The 26,024-nt window shown below is 37.9% G+C and overlaps 1 protein-coding gene across 1 annotated transcript in view; it reads left to right on the plus strand.

Annotated features, from left to right (window-relative positions):
• The window catches only part of CLGN (calmegin), a 44,093-nt gene extending 24,208 nt beyond the window's left edge, over positions 1-19,885 (plus strand). Inside the window, exons 8-15 of the mRNA XM_068989944.1 lie at positions 2,613-2,802; positions 11,567-11,680; positions 11,800-11,950; positions 13,552-13,767; positions 15,023-15,148; positions 15,774-15,933; positions 17,157-17,257; positions 19,057-19,885. Of these exons, the coding sequence (XP_068846045.1) occupies positions 2,613-2,802; positions 11,567-11,680; positions 11,800-11,950; positions 13,552-13,767; positions 15,023-15,148; positions 15,774-15,933; positions 17,157-17,257; positions 19,057-19,137 (1,139 nt within the window). The 3' untranslated portion in view covers positions 19,138-19,885. The remainder of the gene's footprint in view (positions 1-2,612; positions 2,803-11,566; positions 11,681-11,799; positions 11,951-13,551; positions 13,768-15,022; positions 15,149-15,773; positions 15,934-17,156; positions 17,258-19,056) is intronic.
• The last annotated feature ends 6,139 nt before the right edge of the window (positions 19,886-26,024 follow it).

The raw sequence follows: 26,024 nt of genomic DNA on the forward strand, positions 1-26,024 counted from the left end.
CCTTCCTCTGAAATTGGAAAATAGTACTGGACATTTGGGGGAACGTAAGGTAAACTGTCAAAACATAGAAATAATGAGAAATTATAACTAGAACAGAAAAAAAAAAGAATTTTAATTAGACCTTGTATAAACCCAGTAAAAACCAATATGATAGTATATATTTCAGAGGACACAATTCCACTTTCAGGAATTTATCCAAAGAAAATAATCCAGAAGGAAGAAAATGACCTGTGTGTAAAAATATACTGTAAATTGGAAGCAGCTCAAATGTTGCTGTAGTGGTTTTCTTTCTGTGCAGTACAATACAAAAAGATAACTATGAAAATGTTCAGCTTATAATATCAAAATGGGGAAGGAAAGAAAAGTTGGAGGCACATTCTGGTGGCCACTAGACAAATTATGCAAACAAAACCAAAAGCTTAGAAAAGTCTTAACTTTCATTAATCACCTGATAGGCACCATGCTCTGTGCTAGGCGCTTTGTTTAGAACAGTCATGTGAGGTGAGCAGTTTTTATTTTGCCTTAATTTAAGTAACTTGCCCTAGGAAATAAAAGTAATTGGTACAGCTGGAATTTAAATTCAAGGAAATTCTTAAACATTTGTTTTTCTTACTTTGATACACAAAAACTTTGTTGTGCTAGGATTATCTACTTATAAAGGACTTTTTTCCTTTAAAAAAAACTTGTCTGTATTATATTTTCATAACATTATTCTGTAGTTGTTCTAAGAACCTTACAGACTCTCTTAAAAAGAGTTTCTAATCCAGTGCCTTTTGTGGTGAATTCATTTGGAATATTTAAAGCCGTTTTCTAAACGGAAAGTTTTTTGGCTAAAAATTTTTGACAAAGATGTCAAAGTGATGTAATTGTGATGTGCTTTTTTGGAGTTACTGTAATTTTAAAATACTTCAGTTGCAAAATTGAGTCAGAAAATACTCTTTTAGGGGTTTTTCTTGAGAAATGCCTTTTTTGAATTAGAAAGAGTCTAGTACATTTTTGCCGGAGAAGGTGATGGCACCCCACTCCAGTACTCTTGCCTGGAAAATCCCATGGATGGAGGAGCCTGGTGGGCTGCAGTCCATGGGGTCGCGAAGAGTCGGACACGACTGATCAACTTCACTTTCACTTTTCACTTTCATGCATTGGAGAAGGAAATGGCAACCCACTCCAGTGTTCTTGCCTGGAGAGCCCAGAGACAGAGGAGCATAGTGGGCTGCCGTCTATGGGGTCGCACAGAGTCGGACACGACTGAAGCAACTTAGCAGCAGCAGCAGCAGCAGTACATTTTTGCATTTAAGATCTTATTATTGTGCTTCGGTCTTGACTTTTTTCCTTTGTGTAGTAATATAGTTTTATAGTCTTGGCTGTAATAGAAAACGGTGGAGAAAAAAGAGAAGGGAGGAGACACTAACTCTTCATTTGCATTATTTGAATTTGTATGTAAATTGCAATGTTTGATTTTGATATAAACAATTTGGCATTGTTGTGACTGAAAACCTCTGGAGATTACTTCAGTAATTTTTTTTTAGAAAGTGGTTGTCACATAGCTAGTTAAGTCAAGATCATCCTGACTTATTGGCAGCTGCTACTTCCTTAACTGGGCTTCCCAGGTTGCTCAGTTGGTAAAGAATCAGCCTGCAATGCAGGAGGCCCAGGTTCTATCCCTGGGTGGGGAAGTTCCCTTGGAGAAGGAAGAGGCTTCCTGCTCTGGAGAGAATCAGACACGACTTAGCAGCTAAACCACCACTACCACCACCACTTCCTTAACTTACTTTACTAAAAGCAAATGTTAAGCTATTACTTTTTATCTACCATTCTTTCCAAAGATAAAAATTGTACTCAGTGACTCCCCACCCCGTGTTTATAGAAGGGAGAGAGAGCTTTTCTTTTGTTTTTATAATCACAGGAGTCGTTATGAAACTTTGGATGTGGTAACTTTTAAAGAGCTAGAGTTTACCTCGAAACAGCATACCAAAGAATGAGCTTGAGTGTTTTCAATCATCCTTAAAATATTTTACACTACAATGTAGGAATCAATGAATTTGAAGTGCTGATGAGTTTTATAGATTTCTAGATCATAGGAATGTGTGAATGTTAAATTCCTGATTTTGGCGTCTAGGTTAGGGTTATATAGAAGGATGTCCTTGTTTATAGGAAATGTGCATTAAAACGTTCAGAGATGATATAGATGAGGTCAATAACTTACTCTCAAGTAATTCAAGAAAAAGTGAAGTTCTTTATATATACTTGCAACTTTTAAAGTTTGAGGTTGTTTCAAAAAATTATTTTAAAATAGTGAAGATTGGGTTGTATTCTGTAACTATAAAAGACTAACGCCGAATGGTTATGTGAGTCCTAAATTGAGTTAGCAATTGGGTATTTTTTTTTTATTTGAGAAGTAATGGAGCATTTTATTAAAATTTTATGTTTGGTTTTAGAAAACATTATATTTAGTGATTTTTGCATATTTTGATTTAATACATTGCTAATTCCTTTATTCTGGTTGAGAGAAAATTTTACCCATGAAGTTTAGGGTAGTTTATTTATTTAGAAGATTATCTTTAACATGTCTATCAATATGATAAGTGTAATATGTTTAAATTGGTCCTTAGTGATGAATCCAGATGACACTTTTGAAGTATTAATTGATCAGATAGTTGTAAACAAAGGAAGCCTACTAGAGGATGTGGTTCCTCCTATCAATCCTCCCAAAGAAATTGAAGATCCCAGTGATAAAAAACCTGATGATTGGGATGAAAGAGCAAAAATCCCTGATGCTTCTGCTGTCAAACCAGAAGATTGGTAAGCAAAGAATTCAGTAGCAAAGCATTGTTTGGCACAAAGTAATAAAATGTAACATATAAGTGAAGTTTACAACCAATGAAACATATTCTTTTAAACATCAGAAATACCTACTTTGACTTTTAGGAGAAATACTTCTCTGAAACGGATTTTGCACTTCCTACCTTTTAATTATCTTAATTTTCATTTTAATTAATTTTGTTCCCTTTTCCCACATGTGTATATATATATATAATGTATACTTCCAATCTGTATATTTTATTTTGTATTCTTCAGTGCTGTGGGGAAAAAATACCACGAGTCTCAAGTACCAGTGCTTTAACTTCTATTTCCGGTTTGATCTTTCCTATATATGTGTGTGCATATTTTACATAGTTGTGGTCGTTGCAGTTAATGATTAGTTGGCTTTAAATAGCCATATCCTCAGCATCTTTTAAAACTATATGGGATGCGCTCATCTTTCCAGGAGACACTAGTTACATTACATTACATTAAATCTGCTTGCGAAGGCAAAAGATGCAAGAGACGGAAATTCGACCCCTGAAGATCCCCTGGAGAAGGAAATGGCAGCCCACTCCAGTCTTCTTGTCTGGGAAATCCTATGGACAGAGGGGCCTGGTGGGCTGCAGTCCGTGTAGCTGCAGAAGAGTCAGACGTGGTGAGCACACGTGCAGCAGCAGCAGGATGCGAACGCTGCCTTCCACTCCGGGCTTGTCGTAGTTCTTTTAGTAGAGAGCAGAAGTTTTAAATTTTTATGAAGTCCGGTTTGTCAATATTTGTCTTTGAAAATTCATGGTTTTTGCATCTTCCTAAGATACTATGCCTAAACGTGACAAAGACTTTTTGTTTTCTAGACAAATAATTTTGACTAAACTCTGTTTGAAGTTTGTTATTACATGTAGTGTGAGATACAAATCGAGATTAATTTTCAAAAATATGGATGTCTAATTGTTCCACTCTGAGCATCCATTTAATGTGCATACTGATATCCCCTCTTTCTTTTCTATATCAAGTTTCTTCGTGATGCATTTAGCTACAGGTTTATCAATTTTATTGAGCTGTTTGGAGGAGGGGCTTTTGTTTTAGTTTTTGTTGGCCTTTTTTCTATTCTTCTTACTTTGGACTTAATTTGCTTCCCTTTTCTGCTTTTTTAAGGTAGAACATAATTTCTGATAGAAGCAGCTATAAATTTTCTCTCAGCACCGCTTTAACTATGTTCCACAAATGTCTACTATTTCTGAGAACATTCATTCATACTGGTTTATAATTTCCCTAGTGATTTCTTCTTTGATTCACATGTTTTTTTAAGTGTTACTTTGTTGTCAATTATTTATGGATTTTCCAGATATGATTTTCACTTTAACTCCCAATATAATTCTATTATTGTCAGAAAACATTTACAAATGTCACTTACATCAGGTTGGTTGATAGTGTTGTTCTAAAGCCTTTAGATTCCTAATGGTTTTCAGCCTGTTCTCTTATTGGGAAGAGAAAATAAGTCTTCAACTCTGATTGTAAGTAACGGCACTCAGTCATGTCCAACTCTTTGTGACCCCGTGGACTGCAGCCCACCAGGCTCCTCAGTCCAAGGGATTCTCCAGGCAAGAATACTGGAGTGGGTTGCCATTTCCTTCTCCAGGGGATCTTCCCGACCCAGGGATCGAACCCGGGTCTCCCGTATTGGAGGCTGACGCTTTAACCTCTGTAGATTTGTCTTTATCTCCTTTGAGTTCTATTTGTTTTGCTTTGTGTAATTTGAAGGTCTAGATCACTAGATCAGTTCACAGTGTTTCATGACCTCTTGAGGAACTGACCTTTTTATTATTATGAAATGTTCTTTATAAAGTCATAATACTCTCTGTCTTGGAATCTACTTGGTCTGATGCTAGATCAGCACTCCCATTTCTTTTAATCATAGTTCCACTGAATATTATTTTCCATTATTTACCTGTAACCTGTATGTTGTTGTTATTCAGTTGCTAAGTTGTATCTGACTCTTTGTGACCCCATGGACTGTGGCATGCCAGACTTCTGGGTCCTTCACTATCCCCCGGAGTTTGCTCAAACTCACATCCATTGAGTCAGTAATGCCATCCGGCCATCTCATCCTCTGACACCCCCTTCTCCTCCTGCCTTTCCGTCTTTCCCAACATCAGGGTCTTTTCCAGTGAGTCGGCTCTTCACATCAGGTGGCCAAAATATTGGAGCTTCAGCATCAGTCCTTCCAATGATATTCAGGGTTGATTTCCTTTAGAATGGACGGGTTTGATCTCCTTGCTATTCAAGGGACTCTGAACTGTCTTCTCCAACACCACAGTTCAAAAGCATCAGTTCTTTGGCACTCAGCTTTCTTTATGGTTCAGCTCTCACATCCACACATGACTACTAGAAAAACCATAGCTTTGACTATGTAGGCAAAGTCATGTCTCTGCTTTCTAATATGCTGTCTAGGTTGATCATGGCTTTTCTTCCAAGGAGCAAGCATCTTTTAATGTCATGGCTACAGTCCCTGTCCACGGTGATTTCAGAACCCAAGAAAAGAAAACCTGCCCCTGTTTCCACTTTTTCCCCATCTATTTGCCATGAAGTGATGGGACTGGATGCCTTGATCTGTTTTTTGAATGTTGAGTTTCAAGCCAGCTTTTTCACTCTTCTTTTACCCTCATCAAGAGGCTCTTTAGTTCTTCTTTGCTTTCTGCCATTAGAGTGGTGTCATCTGCATGTCTTAGGTTGCTGTTATTTCTCCTGTAATCTTGATTCCAGCTTGTGATTATTCCAGTACGGCATTTCACATGATGTATTCTGCGTATCAGTTAAATAAGCAGGGTGACAATATACAGCCTTTGATGTACTCTTTTCCCAACTTTGAACCACTCCATTGTTCCATGTCCAGTTCTACTTCTTGACCTGCAAAGAGGTTTCTCAGGAGGCAGGTAAAGTGGTCTGGTATTCCTATCCCTTTCAGAATTTTCCACAGTTTGTTGTGATCCACACAATCAAAGGCTTTAGCATAGTCACTGAAGTGGAAGTAGAAGGTTTTCTGGAGCTCCCTTGCTCTTTCTATGGTCCAGTGGATGCTGGCAGTTTGATTTCTGGTTCCTTTGCTTTTTCTAAATCCAGTTTGTACATCTGGAAGTTTTCGATTCATGTATTGTATAGCCTACCTTGAAGGATTTTGAGCGTTATCTGTATATCCTTTATTTTTCACGTGATTTTCTTGTAGTCAACTGTATTCGGGTCTTGCCTTTTCATTGGAATGTTTTAAATCATCTACATTTAATGCACTTATTGATAGTTAGATATAAACCTGCTGTCTTGCTGTTTGTTTTCTCTTTGTCCCATATAGTTTGTGGCTTTTTATAAAATTTTTTCCTGACTATCTTTGGATTGAGTTACTTTTTTGAGCCTTCTGTTTTTTCTTTCTATTGGCCTTTTGGCTTTTCCTCTGTAGTCTGTTGTTTTACTGGCTGCTCTAGGTTTTGCAATGTACGTCTTAAACGTATTTCAGTCTCAGTTCAGTTCAGTCACTCAGTCATGTCCGACTCTTTGCGACCCCATGAACCTCAGCACGCCAGGCCTCCCTGTCCGTCACCAACTTCCAGAGTCCACCCAAACCCATGTCCATCGAGTTGGTGATGCCATCCAACCATCTCATCCTCTGTCATCTCCTTCTCCTGCCCCCCCAATCTTTCCCAGCATCATGGTCTTTTCCAATGAGTCAGCTCTTCACATCAGGTGGTCAAAGTATTGGAGATCTCCAGTAGCATATTGGGCACTTACTGACCTGGGGAGTACCTCTTTCAGTATCCTCTCATTTTGCCTTTTCATACTGTTCTTGGGGTTCTCAAGGCAAGAATACTGAAGTGGTTTGCCATTCCCTTCTCTAGGGGATGACCTTCTGTCAGACCTTTCCACCATGACCTGCCCATTTTGGGTGGCCCCACACGGCATGGCTTAGTGTCATTGAGTTAGACAAGGCTGTGGTCCATGTGATGAGATTGGCTAGGTGTCTGTGATTGTGGTTTCAGTCTGTCTGCCCTCTGATGCCTTCTCTCAGCGCCTACCGTCGTACTTGGGTTTCTCTTACCTTGGACGTGGGGTATCTCGTCATGGCTGCTCCAGCAAAACGCAGCCGCTGCTCCTACCTTGGACGCGGGTGCCCTGCCGAGAGTAGCTACCCCGTGTCCAAGGATGGGCAGCGGCCAGGAGGAGCTACCCCAAGTCAGTCTACTCTCAGATAATATTATACTGCTCATGGGTAACACTTGGCCATTGTTTCTCTAAATATTTATATATGGCTCCCCATCTCTTTTGGAGAGATGCCACTTAAAAATGTGTTAGACTGCTTTACATTTGATAAACAAGTCACTGAGGATCTATTCATTTTTTTAAACCAGTTTTTCTCTGTGTACCTCATTGTGGAAAGTGTCTATTCCTGTTCAAGTTCTTGTTTGTAACCATTGAGGTTACTGCCTATTGAAAGCATAGAATGTTGCTCCTGGAAAACCAAGTGTTACCTTGTTAAACTCTTGTAAATAAAGAAGGATACTGGTTAGCAATGAAAATGTCTTTGCCTTCAGGGAAATAGTATAAGAGGGAAGTAACTTGTGCAAGATAGGAAGAACAGTACCTTTAAAAAAATTAGTCGCTCACCAGTGTATCACTTCCATGAATTCATGGTGTCAGAAAAGAGAGGACTATATTCTTCTGTGTACACTTTCTAACTGCTTTATATTTGTCTGCCTATAAAGAGTAAGGATGGGACATAGGTTTGCCCTTAAAGAGAAAAACTGTATATACCAATCTCATTATGATGGGTGATATCTGTGAGAGTTTCTTTTATAAAGTACTAAAAGAGCCTTAAATTTTAAACTCAGGTTACTCCAAGCCCTAAGAGACCTTCAGATAATATTGATATCAGGAAAGTACAAGTCTTTACATGTATACAGTTGATTATTTCAGTTTTGTTATTCAGTCTTCACATATATAGAGTAAATTATTTCAGTTTGTTATTCAAGTTTTGTTTGGAAAAGCATAATGTAAATTCTAGATAAAATTCCTGCTTTTCTGAAAAGACGAAAATATATTAGTAATTCTATTCTGTACTTACTGTGACTATGTTTATATACTTTGGAGCTTACTTTCTAAATGTTATTTTTTAAATGAAAATATAAAAATTACCAAGATATGGGGAGTTTAAAAAAATAATATTGGAGTAGGGAAGACCTTTCCCAATATAGCATAAAATTGAAGAATCATAAAGGAAGATATTAATAAATTTCAGCTACATGAAAATAAATTATTTTTCTATGACAAAAATCCCCACCATAAACTATATAAAAATACACAAGAAACTGGAAAAAATTTTAATTCATATAATTGACAACTAATTGCTTACTAATTTCAAATATATTCCAGGATATTAATTGTAGCATTATTTGTTGTAGTAAGTTTTGGGAAACACTAAATATCCTAGAGAATAGATAAATTATTATTTATTCACAAAGGAGAAAACTATGAAACTGTTAAGAATAAAGCAGATATATATTTATATAAAATAGAGCTCCTAGAACAGTCTTGACATGTTGTAGTCTTTCTGTATATGTTTGTTGATGAATGGTTTCTTTTTAATTTTAATAATATATTTTATTTAACTCAATAGAGCCAAAATATTATTACTTCAACAAATAATATAAAAAGATGAATGAGTTTTTAAACGTACTAAAACAAGGTCTAACATACTCTGTAGTTCAGTTCAGTTGCTCAGTCGTGTCTAACCCTTTGTGACCCCATGGACTGCAGCACACCAGGCCTCCCTGTCCATCACCAACCCCCGGAGTTTACCCAAACTCATGTCCATTGAGTCAGTGATGCCATCCAACCATCTCATCCTCTGTCGTCTCCTTCTTCTCCCACCTTCAATCTTTCCCAGCATCAGGGTCTTTATAACTGAGTCAGCTCTTTGCATCAGGTGGCCAAAGTATTGGAGTTTCAGCTTCAGCATCAGTCCTTCCAATGAACACTAAGCACTGATCTCCTTTAGGATGGACTGGTTGGATCTCCTTGCAGTCCAAGGGACTCTCAAGAGACTTTTCCAACACCACAGTTCAAAACCATCAATTCTTCGGTGCTCAGCATTCTTTATAGTCCAACTTTCACATGCATACATGACTACCTTACATGACTCTTTTCTCTCCTTGCTATTCTTTGGAACTCTGCATTCAGATAGGTATATCTTTCCTTTTCTCCTTTGCTTTTTGCTTCTCTTCTATTCACTGCTATTTGTAAGGCCTCCTCAGCCGTTTTGCTTTTTTGCATTTCTTTTTCTTGGGGATGGTCTTGATCCTTGCCTCCTGTACAATGTCAGGAAACTTCACCGATCAGGCACTCTGTCTATCAGATCTGGTCCCTTAAATCTATTTCTCACTTCTACTGTATAATCGTAAGGGATTTGATTTGGGTCATACCTGAATGGTCTAGTGGTTTTCCCTACTTTCTTCAGTTTAAATCTGAATTTGGCAATAAGGAGTTCATGATCAGAGCCACAGTCAGCTCCCGGTCTTTTTTTTGCTGACTGTAGAGAGCTTCTCCATCTTTGGCTGCAAAGAATATAATCAGTCTGATTTCCGTGTTGACCATCTGGTGATGTCCATGTGTAGAGTTTTCTCTTGTGTTGTTGGAAGAGGGTGTTTGCTATGACCAGTGCATTCTCTTGGCAAAGTGTTGGCCTTTGCCCTGCTTCATTCTGTCCTCCAAGGCCAAATGTGCATGTTACTCCAGGTGTTTCTTGACTTCGTACTTTTGCATTCCAGTCCCCTATAATGATAAGGACGTCTTTTTGGGTGTTAGTTCTAAGAGGTCTTGTAGGTCTTCATAGAACCATTCAACTTCAGCTTCTTCAGTTACCTGTCAGGGCATAGACTTGGATTACTGTGGTACTGAATGGTTTGCCTTAGAAACGAACACAGATCATTCTGTCGTTTTTGAGATTGTATCCAAGTACTGCATTTCTGACTCTTTTGTTGACTATGATGGCTACTCCATTTCTTCTAAAGGATTCTTGCCCACAGTAGTAGATATAATGGTCATCTGAGTTAAATTCACTCATTCCAGTCCATTTTAGTTTACTGATTCCTAAAATGTCAATGTTCACTCTTGCCACCACGGTTAAAATGCATCAATTCTTTGGTGCTCAGCTTCCTTTATAGTCCAACCCTCACATGCATACATGACTACTGGAAAAACCATAGCTTTGACTAGATGGACCTTTGTTGGCAAAGTAATGTCTCTGCTTTTTAATAGGCTGTCTCTGTTGGCCATAACTTTCCTTCCAAGGAGTAAGTGTCTTTTTATTTCATGGCTGCAGTCACCATCTGCAGTGATTTTGGAGCCCAAAAATAAAGTCTGCCACTGTTTCCACTGTTTCTCTATCTATTTTCCATGAAGTGATAGGACCAGATGCCATGATCTTAGTTTTCTGAATGTTGAGCTTTAAGCCAACTTTTCACTCTCCTCTTTCACTTTCATCAAGAGGCTTTTTAGTTCCTCTTCACTTTCTGCCATAAGGGTGGTGTCATCTACACATCTGAGGTTATTGATATTTCTCCCAGCAATCTTGATTCCAGCTTGTGCTTCTTCCAGCCCAGCGTTTCTCATGATGTACTCTGCATATAAGTTAAATAAGCAGGGTGACAATATACAGCCTTGACGTACTCCTTTTCCTATTTGGAACCAGTCTGTTGTTCCATATCGTTCTAACTCTTGCTTCCTGACCTGCATACAGATTTCTCAAGAGGCAGGTCAGGTGGTCTGGTATTGCCATCTCTTTAAGAATTTTCCACAGTTTATTGTGATCCACACAGTCAAAGGCTTTGGCATAGTCAGTAAAGAGAAATAAATGTTTTTTCTGAAACTCTTCTTGCTTTTTTGATGATCCAGCAGATGTTGGCAATTTGATCTCTGGTTCCTCTGCCTTTTCTAAAACCAGCTTGAACATCTGGAAGTCCACAGTTCACATGTTGTTAAAGCCTGGCTTGGAGAATTTTGAGCATTACTTTACTAGCGTGTGAGATGAGTGCAATTGTGCGGTAGTTTGAGCATTCTTTGGCATTGCCTTTCTTAGGGATTAGAATGAATATTGACCTTTTCCAGTCCTGTGGCCACTGCTGAGTTTTCCAAATTTGCTAGCATATTGTGCAGCACTTTCACAGCATCATCTTTTAGGATTTGAAATAGCTCAACTGGAATTCTGTCACCTCCACTAGCTTTGTTCGTAATGATGCTTCCTAAGGCCCACTTGATTTAACATTTCAGGATGTCTGGCTCTAGGTGAGTGATCACACCATCATGATTATCTGGGTCATGAAGATCTTTTTTGTCAGCTCTCCTGTGTATTCTTGCCACCTCTTCTTAATATCTTCTGCTTCCGTTAGTTCCCTACCATTTCTGTCCTTTATCGAGCCCATCTTTGTGTGAAATGTTTCCTTGGAATCTCTAATTTTCTTGAAGAGATCTCTAGTCTTTCCCATTCTATTGTTTGCCTCTATTTCTTTCCACTGATCACTGAGGAAGGCTTTCTTGTCTCTCCTTGCTATTCTTTAGAACTCTGCATTCAAATGGGTATATCTTTCCTTTTCTCCTTTGCTTTTTGCTTCTCTTCTGTTCACAGAGGTAGGAAGTGCCTATTGGTACCTTCTGAATTCTGTCATGTGCATTTTTAACTGTTTGAATAATTAGTAATTAGCATAAAATACTGTATTTACAGGGATGAAAGTGAACCTGCCCAAATAGAAGATTCAAGTGCTGTTAAACCTGATGGCTGGCTTGATAATGAACCGAAATTTATTCCTGATCCTCATGCTGAGAAACCCCTTGACTGGTAAGCATTCTTCACCTTCAGATGTCGGTTTCCTGCTTCTTACATGCTCTTTTGTTAGCATTGATATGACTGACAGGAGTCTTGAGGTTACTCCGCATGCTTTGTTCTAATACCCTAAGGAATGAAGACATGGATGGAGAATGGGAGGCACCTCATATTTCTAACCCAGCGTGTCGGATTGGGTGTGGTGAATGGAGCCCTCCCATGATAGATAATCCGAAATACAAAGGAGTATGGAGACCGCCGATGATAGATAACCCTAACTACCAGGTAATAACCACTTATTCCTGTCCCATAGTAAACTTTTTAAAATGCTGTGCCTATTTCTGTTATACATCTAGTTATTAATAATGTTATGTTAACTTGAGGAAATTTGGTTTGTAATAATGTCCCTAGCTATCCGAAGTCAAAGAAAATAGACTGCAACCAATTTATGTTTAAAAAATAAAGTGGGGCTTGCTTCCCTGGCGGCTCAGTGGTAAAGAATCTGCCTGCCAGTGCAGGAGACAACAGGTTTGATCCCTGGTTAGGGAACATCTCACGAGCCGGGGAGCAGCTAAGCCAGTATGCCACAACTATTGAGCCTGTTTGCTAGAGCCCGGGAACCACGGCTGCTAAAGCCTGTGTGCCCAGGAGCCCGTGCTCTGCAACAGGAGAGGCCACCACAGTGTTCTCTCCAGTCTGCCCTCCGCAACTAGAGAGTCGTCCCCACTTGCCACATCTAGCGGGAAAGTCAGTGCAGCCACAGAGCCCTGAGACAGCCGATAAATAAATACATTTTTTAAAGTAAAGCATCTTTTAATTTCCTGGGGTAATAAAACTAGTAACTAAATATAAATCACTTCATACTATTTTCCTGAGTAATCAATTGACATCACTTTGGAATATTTTATTTTAGGATTAAATGTAAGAACTGAGTTCTGATCAAGAGGGCTCACACTGTACATTTTAGTAATTGAAATCTGTGCTTAAATAATGCGTTCCTTACTCTCAGGTTTTATTAAAATTGAATTTTTTTTCCTAATATGAAACAGATTTTTTTGAGTATACTTAGCTTTTGGGGTAGAAGTCCTTATGTTGTCCGTTTAACGCTGTAGTTTTCTCTAATTATTCATTGACATTTTCTAACATTTATTTTATATATATACAGTTATAGACTCTTTTTGTTCACTGTAGTTTTTCTTCATAGAAGGACTGTTCTGGTAACTTTTTGTTTGAGATCTGTCTTTCCTTCATCGACTTTAAACGCCGTGATGAAGGGGCCATGTCCGCCTCGACTGTCAGAGCAGAGCAGGTGGCATAGTGCCTGGCACAGAATAGTCACAGCGGATGGCAGACTGGGCCAGTGAGTGAGCACGTTGGCAGTTTACCTGCTTTGGTTGGCTTTAATCATTTAAGACTTAATGGAAGTTCTGTGTTGAATAATTGTTCTGTGATTCAACCATGAGTGACTACTGATGCCCATCATAAGTGTATGTTAAAAGACATGGTTCCATTTTTGCCATAAGTAATCTCTTTGATTTGAGCAATTTTAATGATATCGTGCCTTGAGTATCTTTACTAAATGTAAAAAAAGAAACTCATCTAATATTGTATCAGTTGTGAAATTTAATTACTCAAGTTTCTGTGGGATTTTTCACTCTGCCTCTTTTTTTTTTGCTGAGTTTAAAGTCAGTATTATTCATAGGTAACATCGTGTACAGGATAAGAGGAAACAAGATTTCTAGTGAATTACTAATGAATTAATTATCAGTTAAAGTTTTCTTTTTCCCAGTTAGTATGGCTAATTTCATTCAACAGCAACTGCTTCTTGAGTAACACTTATAATGAAATTATTGTTTGAAAATGTATTTAAATTATTTTTTTTCCAGGGTGTCTGGAGTCCTCGAAAAATTCCTAATCCAGATTATTTTGAAGACAATCACCCATTTCTTCTGACTTCTTTCCGTGCTCTTGGTTTAGAGCTTTGGTCCATGACCTCTGATATCTACTTTGATAATTTTATTATCTGTTCAGAAAAGGAAGTAGCAGACCGCTGGGCTGCAGATGGTTGGGGAGTGAAGATACTGATAGAAAATGCTAATGAGGTACACAGTATTTAGCATATGATAATAATAGGGTATCGTCCTGGTTATAGGTTATACAGATGGCCTTTTGATGAGTCAATAGATACAATAATTACTAAATGATGAGGAAACATATTTAAATCTATGTAGACAGAATATGAGCTTCACCAAATTATGGTATAACTTCATTATAAACTATATAGTGAATTATATATATGTAAGTCTTCTTTTCATTTGTTAGATTATGATAACATAAATGGATTGAATGCCTTTTGATGTTTATAGAAATGAGACCGTTATTACTACTGTTAGAAATAAGACTTAATATCTTGTCACCTTATCAGTTTAAGGCCTAAGTGGGAACAGAAATCTAAATCTTTATTCATTTTAACTACTTTTCACTTAGAGGAGTACAGAAATTTTTAAAATTTAATTATTATGTTCTAGTTATTTTTCCCAAATCTTAACACTGCTTAGGAAAGCTTAAGCTAAATATTTCAACACAATACATCTTGGAGAATCTATCTATCTTTAAAACCAATTACCATAAAGAAAAATGTACCTTATATTAGGTTTCTTTGAATATTAGCAAAAACCTCAAAAGAGTAAATAAAGGTAAAAAGATTCTCATTTTGAAACTCTTTTAACTAAAACATCTTAATAAGCAAAACAGTTTCCTTTCTGAAGGTTATGTGTGAAATTTGTTAAGAAATAAGAAAAAACATAGCTATCCTTAGGTTGACTTTTTTTTTTAGTAAGTTCTTTAAAAGTACAGAATGAGTTAGAGAGTTTACTTCTAAATGAACCAAGTAATACATCCGTGAAGCATAGTACTATCCTGAAACCTACCAGAAAAGGAAGCTGTCTTAATTCTTGCTGGATAATTAGCAACATTCACTTGTATAATATAATGTATCTTCTACCAAGTGTCAAACTGCAATGCATGTGAATAATTAAAGATTGTTTAAGGGACTTCCCTGGTGGCCTGTGGCTAGGACTCAGCGCTCTCAGTGCAGGGGGCCTGGGTTTGATCTCTAGTTGGGGAAGTAGTTCCCACAGGTCACAACTAAGAACTGGCATGCCAGATAAACTTATTTTTTTAAAGATTGTTTAAACTTTACAAAGTATAAAATGGAAAATATTTTTTGCCTTATAAATTTGACTCCTTAGTAGAAAACTACCTAGATGAAATAACTTTTTTTGTTTTCATAGGCTGTATTTATGAATGAAGGTTTATAAAATCTGAATAGCCTTTTTATGTTTATTTCTTTTTCAGCCTGGTATATTCAAACAATTGATGTCGGCTACTGAACAGCGCCCATGGCTTTGGTTCATTTACCTCTTGACAGCAGCGCTTCCAATAGCATTGATTAGTTCATTTTGTTGGCCAAGAAAAGTAAAGGTAAAGAAAATGAATTTCCTTCAACATTAAAAAAAAAAAAATCTCTTAGTGTTTAGTTCAATAAATGGAGTAAGTGGTTCTTAAAAGTAATAAACTAAATTTCCTATATAAGTTTTTACTGTTAGTTCACTGTGTACGATATCAGTTCAGTTCGGTTCAGTTGCTCAGTCACGTCTGACTCTTTCCAACCCCAGGGACCGCAGCATGTCAGGTTTCCCTGTCCATCACCATCTCCCGGAGCTTGCTCAAACTCATGTCCATCAAGTCGGTGATGCCATCCAACCATCTCATCCTCTGTTGTCCCCTTCTCCTTCTGCCTTCAGTCCTTCCCAGCATCAGGGTCTTTTCAGATGAGTCAGTTCTTCGCATCAGGTGACCCAAGTATTGGAATTTCAGCTTCAGTGTCAGTCCTTACAATGGATATTCAGGACTGATCTCCTTTAGGATGGATTGGTTTGATCTCCTTGCAGTCCAAGGGACTCTCAAGAGTCTTCTCCAACAAGACAGTTCAAAAGCATCAGTTCTTCAGCGCGTGTGTGTTATCCGTCATTGCAAAAAAAGAAAATGTTTTTTTTTTAATAGTGCTTTGCTTCTAGTAAAAATAGCTTATGTTAAACTACCACAGAAAAAATATGAAGATGTGGCTTTCAAAAAACTGGACATATGTAAACCACAAACAAAGGGAGCACTGGAGCAGGAAGTGAAGGAAGAGAAAGCAGCCCTGGAGAAGCCAGTTGACTTGGAAGAGGAAAAAAAGCAAAGTGATGGTGAAATTGTTGAAAAAGGTAGGACAGTGATGGCAGTATATAAAGGGGACCCTGGGCAGAGCTCATTAAGAACAGTAGATTAAGTGGGAACCACTAGCTGTTGCACTTGTCTGCTGTCAGATTTATACCATCTGAATCCCCGGGAGTGCATGACTGTGGTGAAGAGGAGTACCATCCTTGCCTGGATTGTACCTGAGCAGACATCCAGTGTATGAGCTCTCTCTTCTAGGAAGAAAGAGTTGTCAGAATTGTTCAGTTGCTTCAGAATCTAGCAGCTATCAATCCCATATGTCATAGCTTTTTGCAAGGGTTTTTCTTGCCTCCAAGGATGAGATGGGAGGCACAGATCACAGCTTCTGTGGAAGAGTAGTTGGTTTAAGACAGGTGTCTGCAGCAACAAAATCCACACCAAGGGCTGTTGTTTATCAGATAGTTTATCATATCAAACCAGTAGTTTAATCTCTTCAAAGGATTGCTGAATCATATGTCCCCTCCTGCTCTCAGCTAAACTCCAGAAGATGTTAGAACTGAAGACAACTGCAGCTTTTTGGTACCTCTCCAGTGAGACTTCCTTGTATACATCTAAGTAGCAATAAAACTATTGATGTTTGCCAGATGTCCCAAGCCAGGCTCCAGAATGAGCCCTTTATAACCTGCATTATATTTTGAGCACTATTTTTAACTTAATAGTTGATGAAATAGTTGACTTAAAAACCATGCTCTCTCAAAGCACACATGTATATTTATGTATATACATACACACATATATTCTTTGATTTTCATTTCACATACAGACTGAATGCTTTAAAATTCTTTAAACCTGCCCCTTTCCTCAGATATGATGATATATTTATTGTTGTTGTTCAGTTGCTCAGTCATGTCCGACTCTTGTTGACTCCATGGACTGTAGCACGCCAGGCTTCCCTGTCCTTGACGATCTCCCAGAGCTCACTCAAACTCATGTCCATTGAGTTGATGATGCCATCCAACCATCTCATGCTCTGTCATCCCCTTCTCCTCACTCCCTCAATCTTTCCCAGCATCAGGGTCTTTTCCAATGAGTTGTGGTAAAATAACGAGTACTTGTATTTAATTTTCAAAAATGTCTAATGGAAGAAATTGCTTTCAAATATTGAAATTTAAATATACTCCTCTACTTTTACTTAATACTTTTCAGTAGAAAAATTCTAATTCATTGAGTCTTTTGCCTTGAATAAAATCTGTTTAATAAAAACTTCTAGAAGAGGAAGGTGAACCTGAGGAAAAGAGTGAAGAAGAAATTGAAATTATAGAAGGACAAGAAGAAGGTAATAAATCCAATAAGTCTGGATCAGAGGATGAGGTAAGCATCTCTTTAACAGAAAATAAACTAGTTTCTATGTACGATTGTTAGTCTATAAAAATATTTTAATAAAAGTAGTGATCTCGTTTGTGAAGAAATTTTTGCCATATTTTCTCCCAGCTTTCTTAAGAGCATACGTATTGGTATAAAATGTATCCATAAGGAAAGCATGAAAAAACTAATTTATATCTTCCTAATGCCTAATGAAATAGTATAAAATAAGCCTTTGGTTTACAAAATAGCTACATCTGTTTAAAAACAAAATTTTATTAAAGAGTTTTGTTGAAAGGTGTAATAAGCAGACCAATTGAATATTTAAGAGGTAATTATGTTTATTATAAGGCAGTCTTCTTTATAGACATTGTGAAAACATTCTGTCACATTTATATTTACTGTAAAATTTTACAGGATTTCATTCATTGGCTAGTGGAGTACTGTGTCTAGTAGTGGTGTTTTTCTCAAATCTTTAAGCTTGTTTTTTTCATTAACTTGATATGTCTGCCCTTTTTTCCCCATCCTGATGTGTAGTAAAACTTTCCATAGTGCCCTTTTTTATAGTCAGTTATGAAATCAGAATCATCCAGGGTATAATTCAGAACCAGAGGTTTCTTCTTTCCTTCTCTTTTTTTTAACCTACTATATACCCCCCAAAGCCCGTTTTCTCTATTTCTCTGGCCTTTTGAGAGCTGCGTAACCTTAACCTGACAGAGTCACTGTCCCCATCACTCTTGTAGCTTAGAGTTAGGAGGGTAAATGTCTGTGATACCTGGACTGTTGTGTATGATGAAATAAACATTCTGTTTTGTCTGCTTGAAGAAATCACCCAAATAAACATCTGTTTTTATTGTTTTAAGTGTTTTCTAAAGCTTATTCTGTACATTTGTGTGGTTACTAGTCTTAACTGTCTTGCGAGTGTTTAAATGGGTTTGGGGGATCATTACAAATATCTTTATTGAAAGGGACCTGGGTGAAGAAAGTTTCTTCCAGAACATAGTTTTACATGGTCCTTGTTTCCCTCTGTTATACTTTTCATAATAATACTTGGAATTATATATGGAACATTTATTCTAGTTATATTTTGCTTTGTAAAAAAAATATTTTGTGTACCTTTAAAAGCATATTAATTCCATGTTCCAGTCTTTTAATCTTTTATGCATTTGTCAGTGAGCTAAAATAAATAAATTTTTATATAGTATAACCTTGAGAAATAATTTTAACTATTTTGTATAACACCCCCATTATTTGTTACACAAGTTTACCTTATGTACAAATGATTATTCTGGAAGGATACGAGTTAAAGAATAGAAAAAACCCAAACCATAAGTTTGATGTTTCCCTTTCCTCTCTCCTAATTTTTATCAAGTACTATGTGCCAGAAGTTCTGGAAAAGTCTCTGTAAAACCAGTGCAGCAGTTCATTATTACAGAGACATTGTGTTGGTATAGTTAGTGGTTACTATCCACAATGAAAACATTATGCCACCTTTAATGAACCATGACATTAGATTAGGTTGGAAATCATGAGATAAAATCGTGAACTGAGCGGTTAGCATTATCCCTTGTCAGATGCATATCTGACAAGCAGAGTTACTCTAAAAATGCAATCATGGCAAAAGATGAACAAACTGAAACACATCAATTTATATATACATTTTTGACTGATCATTAATTAGTATAAAGCATTTGATTAGAAACATGTATTTTAGAAATAGAGGTATTTTAAAATAAATATTTTATATACTACTGTCTACTCATTGCCTACTGTCTGAAAATAACCATTTTCATAACGTTTTTTCCTAGATGAAAGAGGCAGATGAGAGCACAGGATCTGGAGATGGGCCAATAAAGTCAGTACGCAAAAGAAGAGTACGGAAGGAGTAACCTGTATTCAAGTATTTTTCATTCCTGAGAGAGCAAGTTGGCATTCTCAAGTCCGTGTGCCAGAACTGCGCTTGTCAATCTGCACATCCCTTTTCTACCATCTAGCAATGTTATTCTTTCAGACATTTCTTTTAATCTTCTTTTTCAGAAATGAAAAACCTTTGAAGTTACCTGGTCTTTGAATTTAGAATAAAAGAAAAGTGGCACGTTACATATCAGATTTCAAGAGATTTATATCATTAGCGGTTACACAGTTTTCATAGTTTGGAGAGTTTTAGTTTCTACAGAGCAAAATAATATGCAGCGCACTGCTTCACTGCTATGGGACAAGTCAGTTATTGGAATTTCCCCTTAAATGGCTATACTACAATATACCTGGTAGTTCTATAGTATAAGTGAGAGAGTTCTGTTGTACAGAGCTGATTGCAATAAAGTTTCTGTATGGCTGTTTGGTTCTACCAACAATTGAAAGTGTTGTATGTGACCCACATTTACCCAGTTTGTGTCAAGTTATAGTTACGGTCCATTGTTCACTTTAAAGAGGTGCTTTGTTGACAGGTCAGTCAACAAAACAGAAATGTGTCTTATCATTCGTAGAATCACTGGTTAATAGTGCAGCATATTTACATTTGAATACAGAGATGAGGTTTTATCAAAATGAAATGGTTTACAGCTGTTTTTCAAGCTGTTATAGTTCTTTTATGCCAGAATAGCTTACCCTATTCACAAGATTGCTTATACCTACATTGGTCTTAAAAACAAAATTTAAGCATTTTTTCTTTTTTTTAAACAATACCTACTTTAATAGGTAAATTATTATTGGGGTCTGATCAGTAAGAGATTCTAGTGGCTGATAGATACTGATCATCCTGTTTTTCTGACAAATTCAAAAATATTCTCTTATCTAGCTTTAAAGCTCCCTCTATGGTAGACAGACTATTGCTCCTCTTTTAAAATATCATCAACCCTTGAACAACACAGGTTTGAACTGCATGGGTCCACTTGTATGTGGATTTTTTCCCCAATTGATTCTACAGTACTCCACAGTGGGTAGTTGGTTGAATCCTCCGATGCAGAATCTGCAGATAAAGACGGTCAACTGTGGGACTTGAGCTTCATCTGTGAATTTTGATATCTGCCACAGGTCCTGGAACCAATCTCCCATGGATACCAAGGGATGACTGTAGGTACCAGAAGTTACAGAAGTACATTATAGTAGAACTGTATTATTCCATTTAATATATCTAAGAATTTTTCATGTTTGGGTGATAAACCCTTTAGAAGGTGATATAAATCTTTGAGGCCATGAAACTACTTTAATACTATCTTGAGAACTCTATACTAGTTGGGTGATACTTTGGATTCCTTCATGAACATACATATCCCATCACTGGGCTAGCCCCACTAATATATTTAGAGCTCATGTATAAGGAAAATGAGTTTCTAGCTTCTCCTCTGACTGAAGGAAGGAAGCCAAATAGCTAGAGTAGCCACTATTCACTCCTTATTTCAGACAGTGAATTGAAAGTGAAAATAAGTGCTTTATTCATTGCTGTGTTCTGAATTTTCCATATATTGGTGGTGGACAATTTAATACATAGCTAACCATACTTTGTATTTATTTAATACTAATTAAACCTAACACATCTTGCAAAGACTCCTTTTCTTGCTATGTACTTTAAATGAAGTAGACACACTGAATGATTCTAGATGAGAATGTTTTTGAAAGTAAACTACTACTTCATGAGATAAATTTTTATGGGAAACTTCTTGCTTGACAAGTGTCTTGTATATGATCTTTTTTTCCCTAAAGATTTATTAAAGCTTTTTAAAATTTCTTGATTGCAGATTCATTTAAACTTTAACATTTGGTTAAAGTCCATGAGCTTACAGTGGTAAAATCTGAGCAACCAGTTTTGCCATTTCTCTGCTCTTTCCTGTGGGTGTCCCCTCTGTGAATGTACCATTGGCTGATAGGTTTAACCAAAACTTAAAAACATGTGCTACGTTCACTCAGTAGAAAAAGCATAGAGTTTTCTTTAGTAATGAGATCATTTTTTCCTTCTACCAGCCCAGTCTGACTCTGTTGTTTTAAATGATTTAAGTTTTATCCTTTTCTCTAATAAAGGAGAAAAATTCATGTATTTTGCTCTTTATTTTGGGGGGACTTTTTACCTTGATCAGACTAAAGTGGCTTTCTTTTTCTTGAGATTTTTTTTAAGGTAGCCTTGCTTCCATTGGTCATTCCTCTAGAAAGATATAGACTTCTAGAACTAAGAGCTTTTTTGATGCATCAGTCCACATTTGCAGGAGACAGAGGATGAAATTCCTTACATGTCAATATTAACTACTAGTAATGAAGTTAATGAACCTTAGAAATTTAGAATACTAATTTAGAAAACTAATAGTTTTCAGTGAAAACTATTCAGAATAGTTAAAACATAAATATCTTACTATAAAATTTAAATATACTCTAGGCATCTGTGAAGTTTTTTCTTTTGTCAATTGTGGTTTTTAACTTCAGGATTTAGAGATGAAATACCAGATGGCTAATGTTGGATAACTCCTTAAGTCTCATGTAAAGAGTTTATTTAAACATATAGTTGACTCATTGGAAAAGACTCTGATGCTGGGAGGGATTGGGGGCAGGAGAAGAAGGGGATGACAGAGGATGAGATGGCTGGATGGCATCACCGACTCGATAGACATGAGTCTGAGTGAACTCTGGGAGTTGGTGATGGACAGGGAGGCCTGGCATGCTGCGATTCATGGGGTCGCAAAGAGTCGGACACGACTGAGCGACTGAACTGAACTGAACTGAATAGCATTTCTACATAAATTTTAAGAATATCTTCCCAAATTATAGCTCTCATTTCCATAGTATGGTAGCTGTGAGGAGTTCAGGAAATAAAATTGTCTCTAATCTGACAGGTCAGATGAAGTAGGTTGATGGGAGAAAAAAATGTATTTTTGAATCTGTTTGGAGTTTGTACAGAGATTGAAATGCATGGAAGGAAGAGCAATGGTAGTTTTAGAAAAAGATGGGCAACAGGGTAATTTTTAAATGATCTTTTAACAACATGGTATATCACACATTTTATGTTTCTTAAATGAATATAATTTTACATCCTTTGTCAAATTTTGGAGTAAAGTTTTAATTACTTAAACATTTGGTAAGCCATCTATAGATAATATAGAAAATTTAAAACAAGGCAAATACATTATACAGTTGATTACAATGTACTACTTTAGCTTCTGTCATTGCTCCTCAATACCCCTTCCATTATATGGTAAATTAGGTCCTAAGGCCAACGTAAAGTCCTAGTTATAGTAAATATCGTCAAATTTCATTAATCTCTGTGATTTAAGTGAAATAGTCTGTAGCTTGTCTTTTGGCTAGAGTAGCTAAGAGGCAATTAAGTCAGTCTTCCAATTCTTAACCCTGTCATGTTAGACACAGTCTCTCTTCTTTCATGATTTACAAGTGGTCCTACCAACCACTAGAGGGTGTTAACTCAAGATAGATGCTGCTGCTGCTAAGTCGCTTCAGTTGTGTCAGACTCTGTGCGACCCCAGAGACGGCAGCCCACCAGGCTCCCCCGTCCCTGGGATTCTCCAGGAAAGATCACTGGAGTGGGTTGCCATTTTCTTCTCCAGTGCATGAAAGTGAAAAGTGAAAGCAAAGTCACTCAGTTGTATCCGACTCTTAGCAACCCCATGGGACTGCAGCCCACCAGGCTCCTCTGTCCATGGGATTTTCCAGGCAAGAGTACTGGAGTGAGGTGCCATTGCCTTCTCTGAACTCAAGATAGGGAAGTACAAAATTATTGGGGAAAGTAAAGATTGCACTCTAAAGAACTAAGATCAGTTTTGCTTTGTTTTGGATCATAAAAGTCATCCTAGAATATATATTTCACTTTCCATTTCTCATTTGGAAAAAGATTAGATCAGAGGGAAGAGTAATGAAAGGAATATAAATGTGACATCATAAACTGGTTGGAGGGCTTCCCTGGTGGCTCAAATGGTAAAGAATCTGCCTCCAGTGCAGGAGACCTGGGCTCCATCCCTGGTCGGAAAATCCCTTGGAGAAGAGCATGGCAACCATGCTCTTTGGTTGCTTCACAAATTGTTTCGCTGTTACACGTACAATTCCAAAAATCTGTGAAAATCTAGTTTTTTCATGTTTGACATCAAAACTCATTTGGCAGCCAAACCTGACTTCCCTAACAGACTACCTATAATCTTCATTTATCTTAGTATTCATATATTTTGCTACAAAAGTGTTAATATATTTGATTACAAGTACTGCCCCAAGCTGTATTGGTGTATGAGTTACATAATACTTTATCATGTATGAAAAATTCCAAATTCTGAAACATCTGGTCCCAAGAGTTACAGATAAGGGGTTATGAGCTATATTAACTTGCTGTAAGTAAAGTTCATAGTGAATATAAAGACAAATTTTGGATGGAACCTAGTGTTAGTATTGAGGGAATTTCTGCTGGAGACCCTGAGGAAGAAGGGTTTCTGCAAGTCATCATTCCACTAGCATTTAGAGCTGGGGAGAATTAAAAATGCATTCTGACACTGGTTAAAACAGTACAGAAGACTTTACTCAGGGCTATTGCAGCAGGGGCCAAGGCTGTGGTGACAGGGGCAAGAGAATGGGCTCAGCTCCAACTACAGTGAAGACAGCTGAGGATGTATAGTCATCAAGCAGAGTGGAAGTGGGTCATTGGTAGATGGAAAATTACTGAGAAGACATCAAGATAGGGGGATGCTTGCCATGCTGACTTAACAGGATTCTTGCTGAAGGCCGTTAGGGTGATTAGATTCTGAGAGTAGGGGAATTTGTTCTAAAGTGACGCAGCAGGATTTTTACTAACAATGGACTAGTTAGACTGAAGACAGGACCTAAGATACGAGGCCTGCTGAGAAAGAGGGCTCAGAAAAACCTGGATAAACTTTGGTTAAGGAGAGTCTTTATCAGAAGCTAAGTACAGTCTCTGTGCACAGTTTATCACCTGTATTTCTAATATACAAACTGACATGCTGAAGATATTGCCATAATTAAGAGTGTGTGTGTGTGTGTGCACGCTCAGTCATATCCAACTCTTTGCAACCCCATGGACTGTAGCCCACTAGGCTCTTCTGGGCACTGGTTTACCATCTGTATGGCAAGCAGGTGGGGCATGTATTTCAAGTAACATTTTGTCACCTTCTGAGTTAACAGCTGTAGGATGGCAGTTGGAAAAGGCAGAATATGAAGCGAATTGGGTGTGCCCTGATGCTTATAGCAAGAAGGTATCACAAGAAGGAACTTAGTTTCCAAGCAGAGATGGAAGGGAACAGAGAAAAATCATGTATTAGGTACCTCACAAATATTAAAAAAGCTAATTGCTTCTGTACCCTGAATGGCAGAAGTTCAGCATTGTTTTATTTTTGAGGTGTGGGAGGTAGAAGGGTAAGCCCAGTTAAGATTTCTCTGCCAAGTGTTAGGCAGACAAAGGAACCCGGCCCTGCAGTGATACCTGGATGCTGCATTCCCAGCCCTGTTTTCAGTTGGTTTCACAGTAGCCTCCATTAGAGGAGGCAGGGTCCATTCAGAGAGGCAGGGTCCTGTGAAGAAGGAAAGCAGGCCAGCTTTGGAGAGTTTGGTCTAGAAGAGCGTGATTGTGATTCCCAGCATATGGAACTGAAGCATGTAGACAAGAAGTCCATTTCTGAGGGAACAGTACAGCCCAAGAAATGTGAGCCTGGGCTTCAAACAATGGGCACCAAACTCACACCAGCGAGAAGTGGACTGTTTTCATAACATTAACCTGTGCAGGGAATTACCCCCAAACTCTTGAGAGTCCCAGGAAGGGGATTGGGGGGGGGGGGGGGTGGGGGGGGTGGCGGGGGGGGCGTGGTGATGGATAACAAGTAACTTTCCAGCTAGGGGGAGCCATGGAGAGCAAGGAATAAGCGAAGTCCCTTGCCAGAGATTACACTCAGGTTGAATCAAGGAACTTTGTCCACTATGAGACAGAATCTTCCAGGGTGTCTCTCCCAGGAGTATTCCACAGTGACTTTGACGTGTTTCTCTTTGTTCCATTTTCCAAACAGAGTTATTTGGGTATCCTATCCCCACTACACCATTATAAACGGACAGAGCAAATACAGTAAGTCCCTTATATATGAATGAGTTCCCTTCCAAGAGCAAGTTGCTAAGTCCAACTTGTTCATAACTTCAACAAAGTTAGCCTATGTACCCAATTAACACAATCTGCTATGTATCACAGCTTTTACACTTGCTTCCTGAGCTTGAAATTAAGATGCTGTAGTACTGTATACAGTGAAGCACACAAAAACAACTGCTTATAGTGGGTACATGCAGGTGACAATATGCACTAGACACGTGAACTTAGTGACTGGACACGCACAGGCACATTCGCGTCTTTGAAGGTTCTTAGGCAGGGGAGTTATATAATCTGTCATCAGTTTAAAGGAGGTCAGACTATGAGGAGTCACATCTACAACTGACAGACCTTGATAGAGACCCTGGATTTTGCGCTGCATCAGAAGTGGACAAGGAGAGGCTAAGTACGTTCTATGTATGGGAAGAAGGTTGGGCACAGATACTTCACAGCACAAGAAGAGGGCTGTGGCTAAGGCTGCTCCCACCTTATCCTCTGTCTGCTTCCATAATAAAGTTGTAGCTGGAATACGGCTTCCAGCAGGGGTTACATTTCTCAGCAACTAGGTTTAAGTAAATTCCCACACCCTACACCCTTGGGAATGTGATAAGACATGAGCCCATTTCCAGGCAGGCCCAGCCCATAAAACCCTGCAAGTGTTCACCAGGCACTTTCTGCTGCAAATCTGAATAGAGAAAACGAATGTGA

The sequence above is a fragment of the Capricornis sumatraensis genome, chromosome 17 (genome assembly GCF_032405125.1).
Source record: "Capricornis sumatraensis isolate serow.1 chromosome 17, serow.2, whole genome shotgun sequence".
Classification (NCBI taxonomy): Eukaryota; Metazoa; Chordata; class Mammalia; order Artiodactyla; family Bovidae; genus Capricornis; species Capricornis sumatraensis.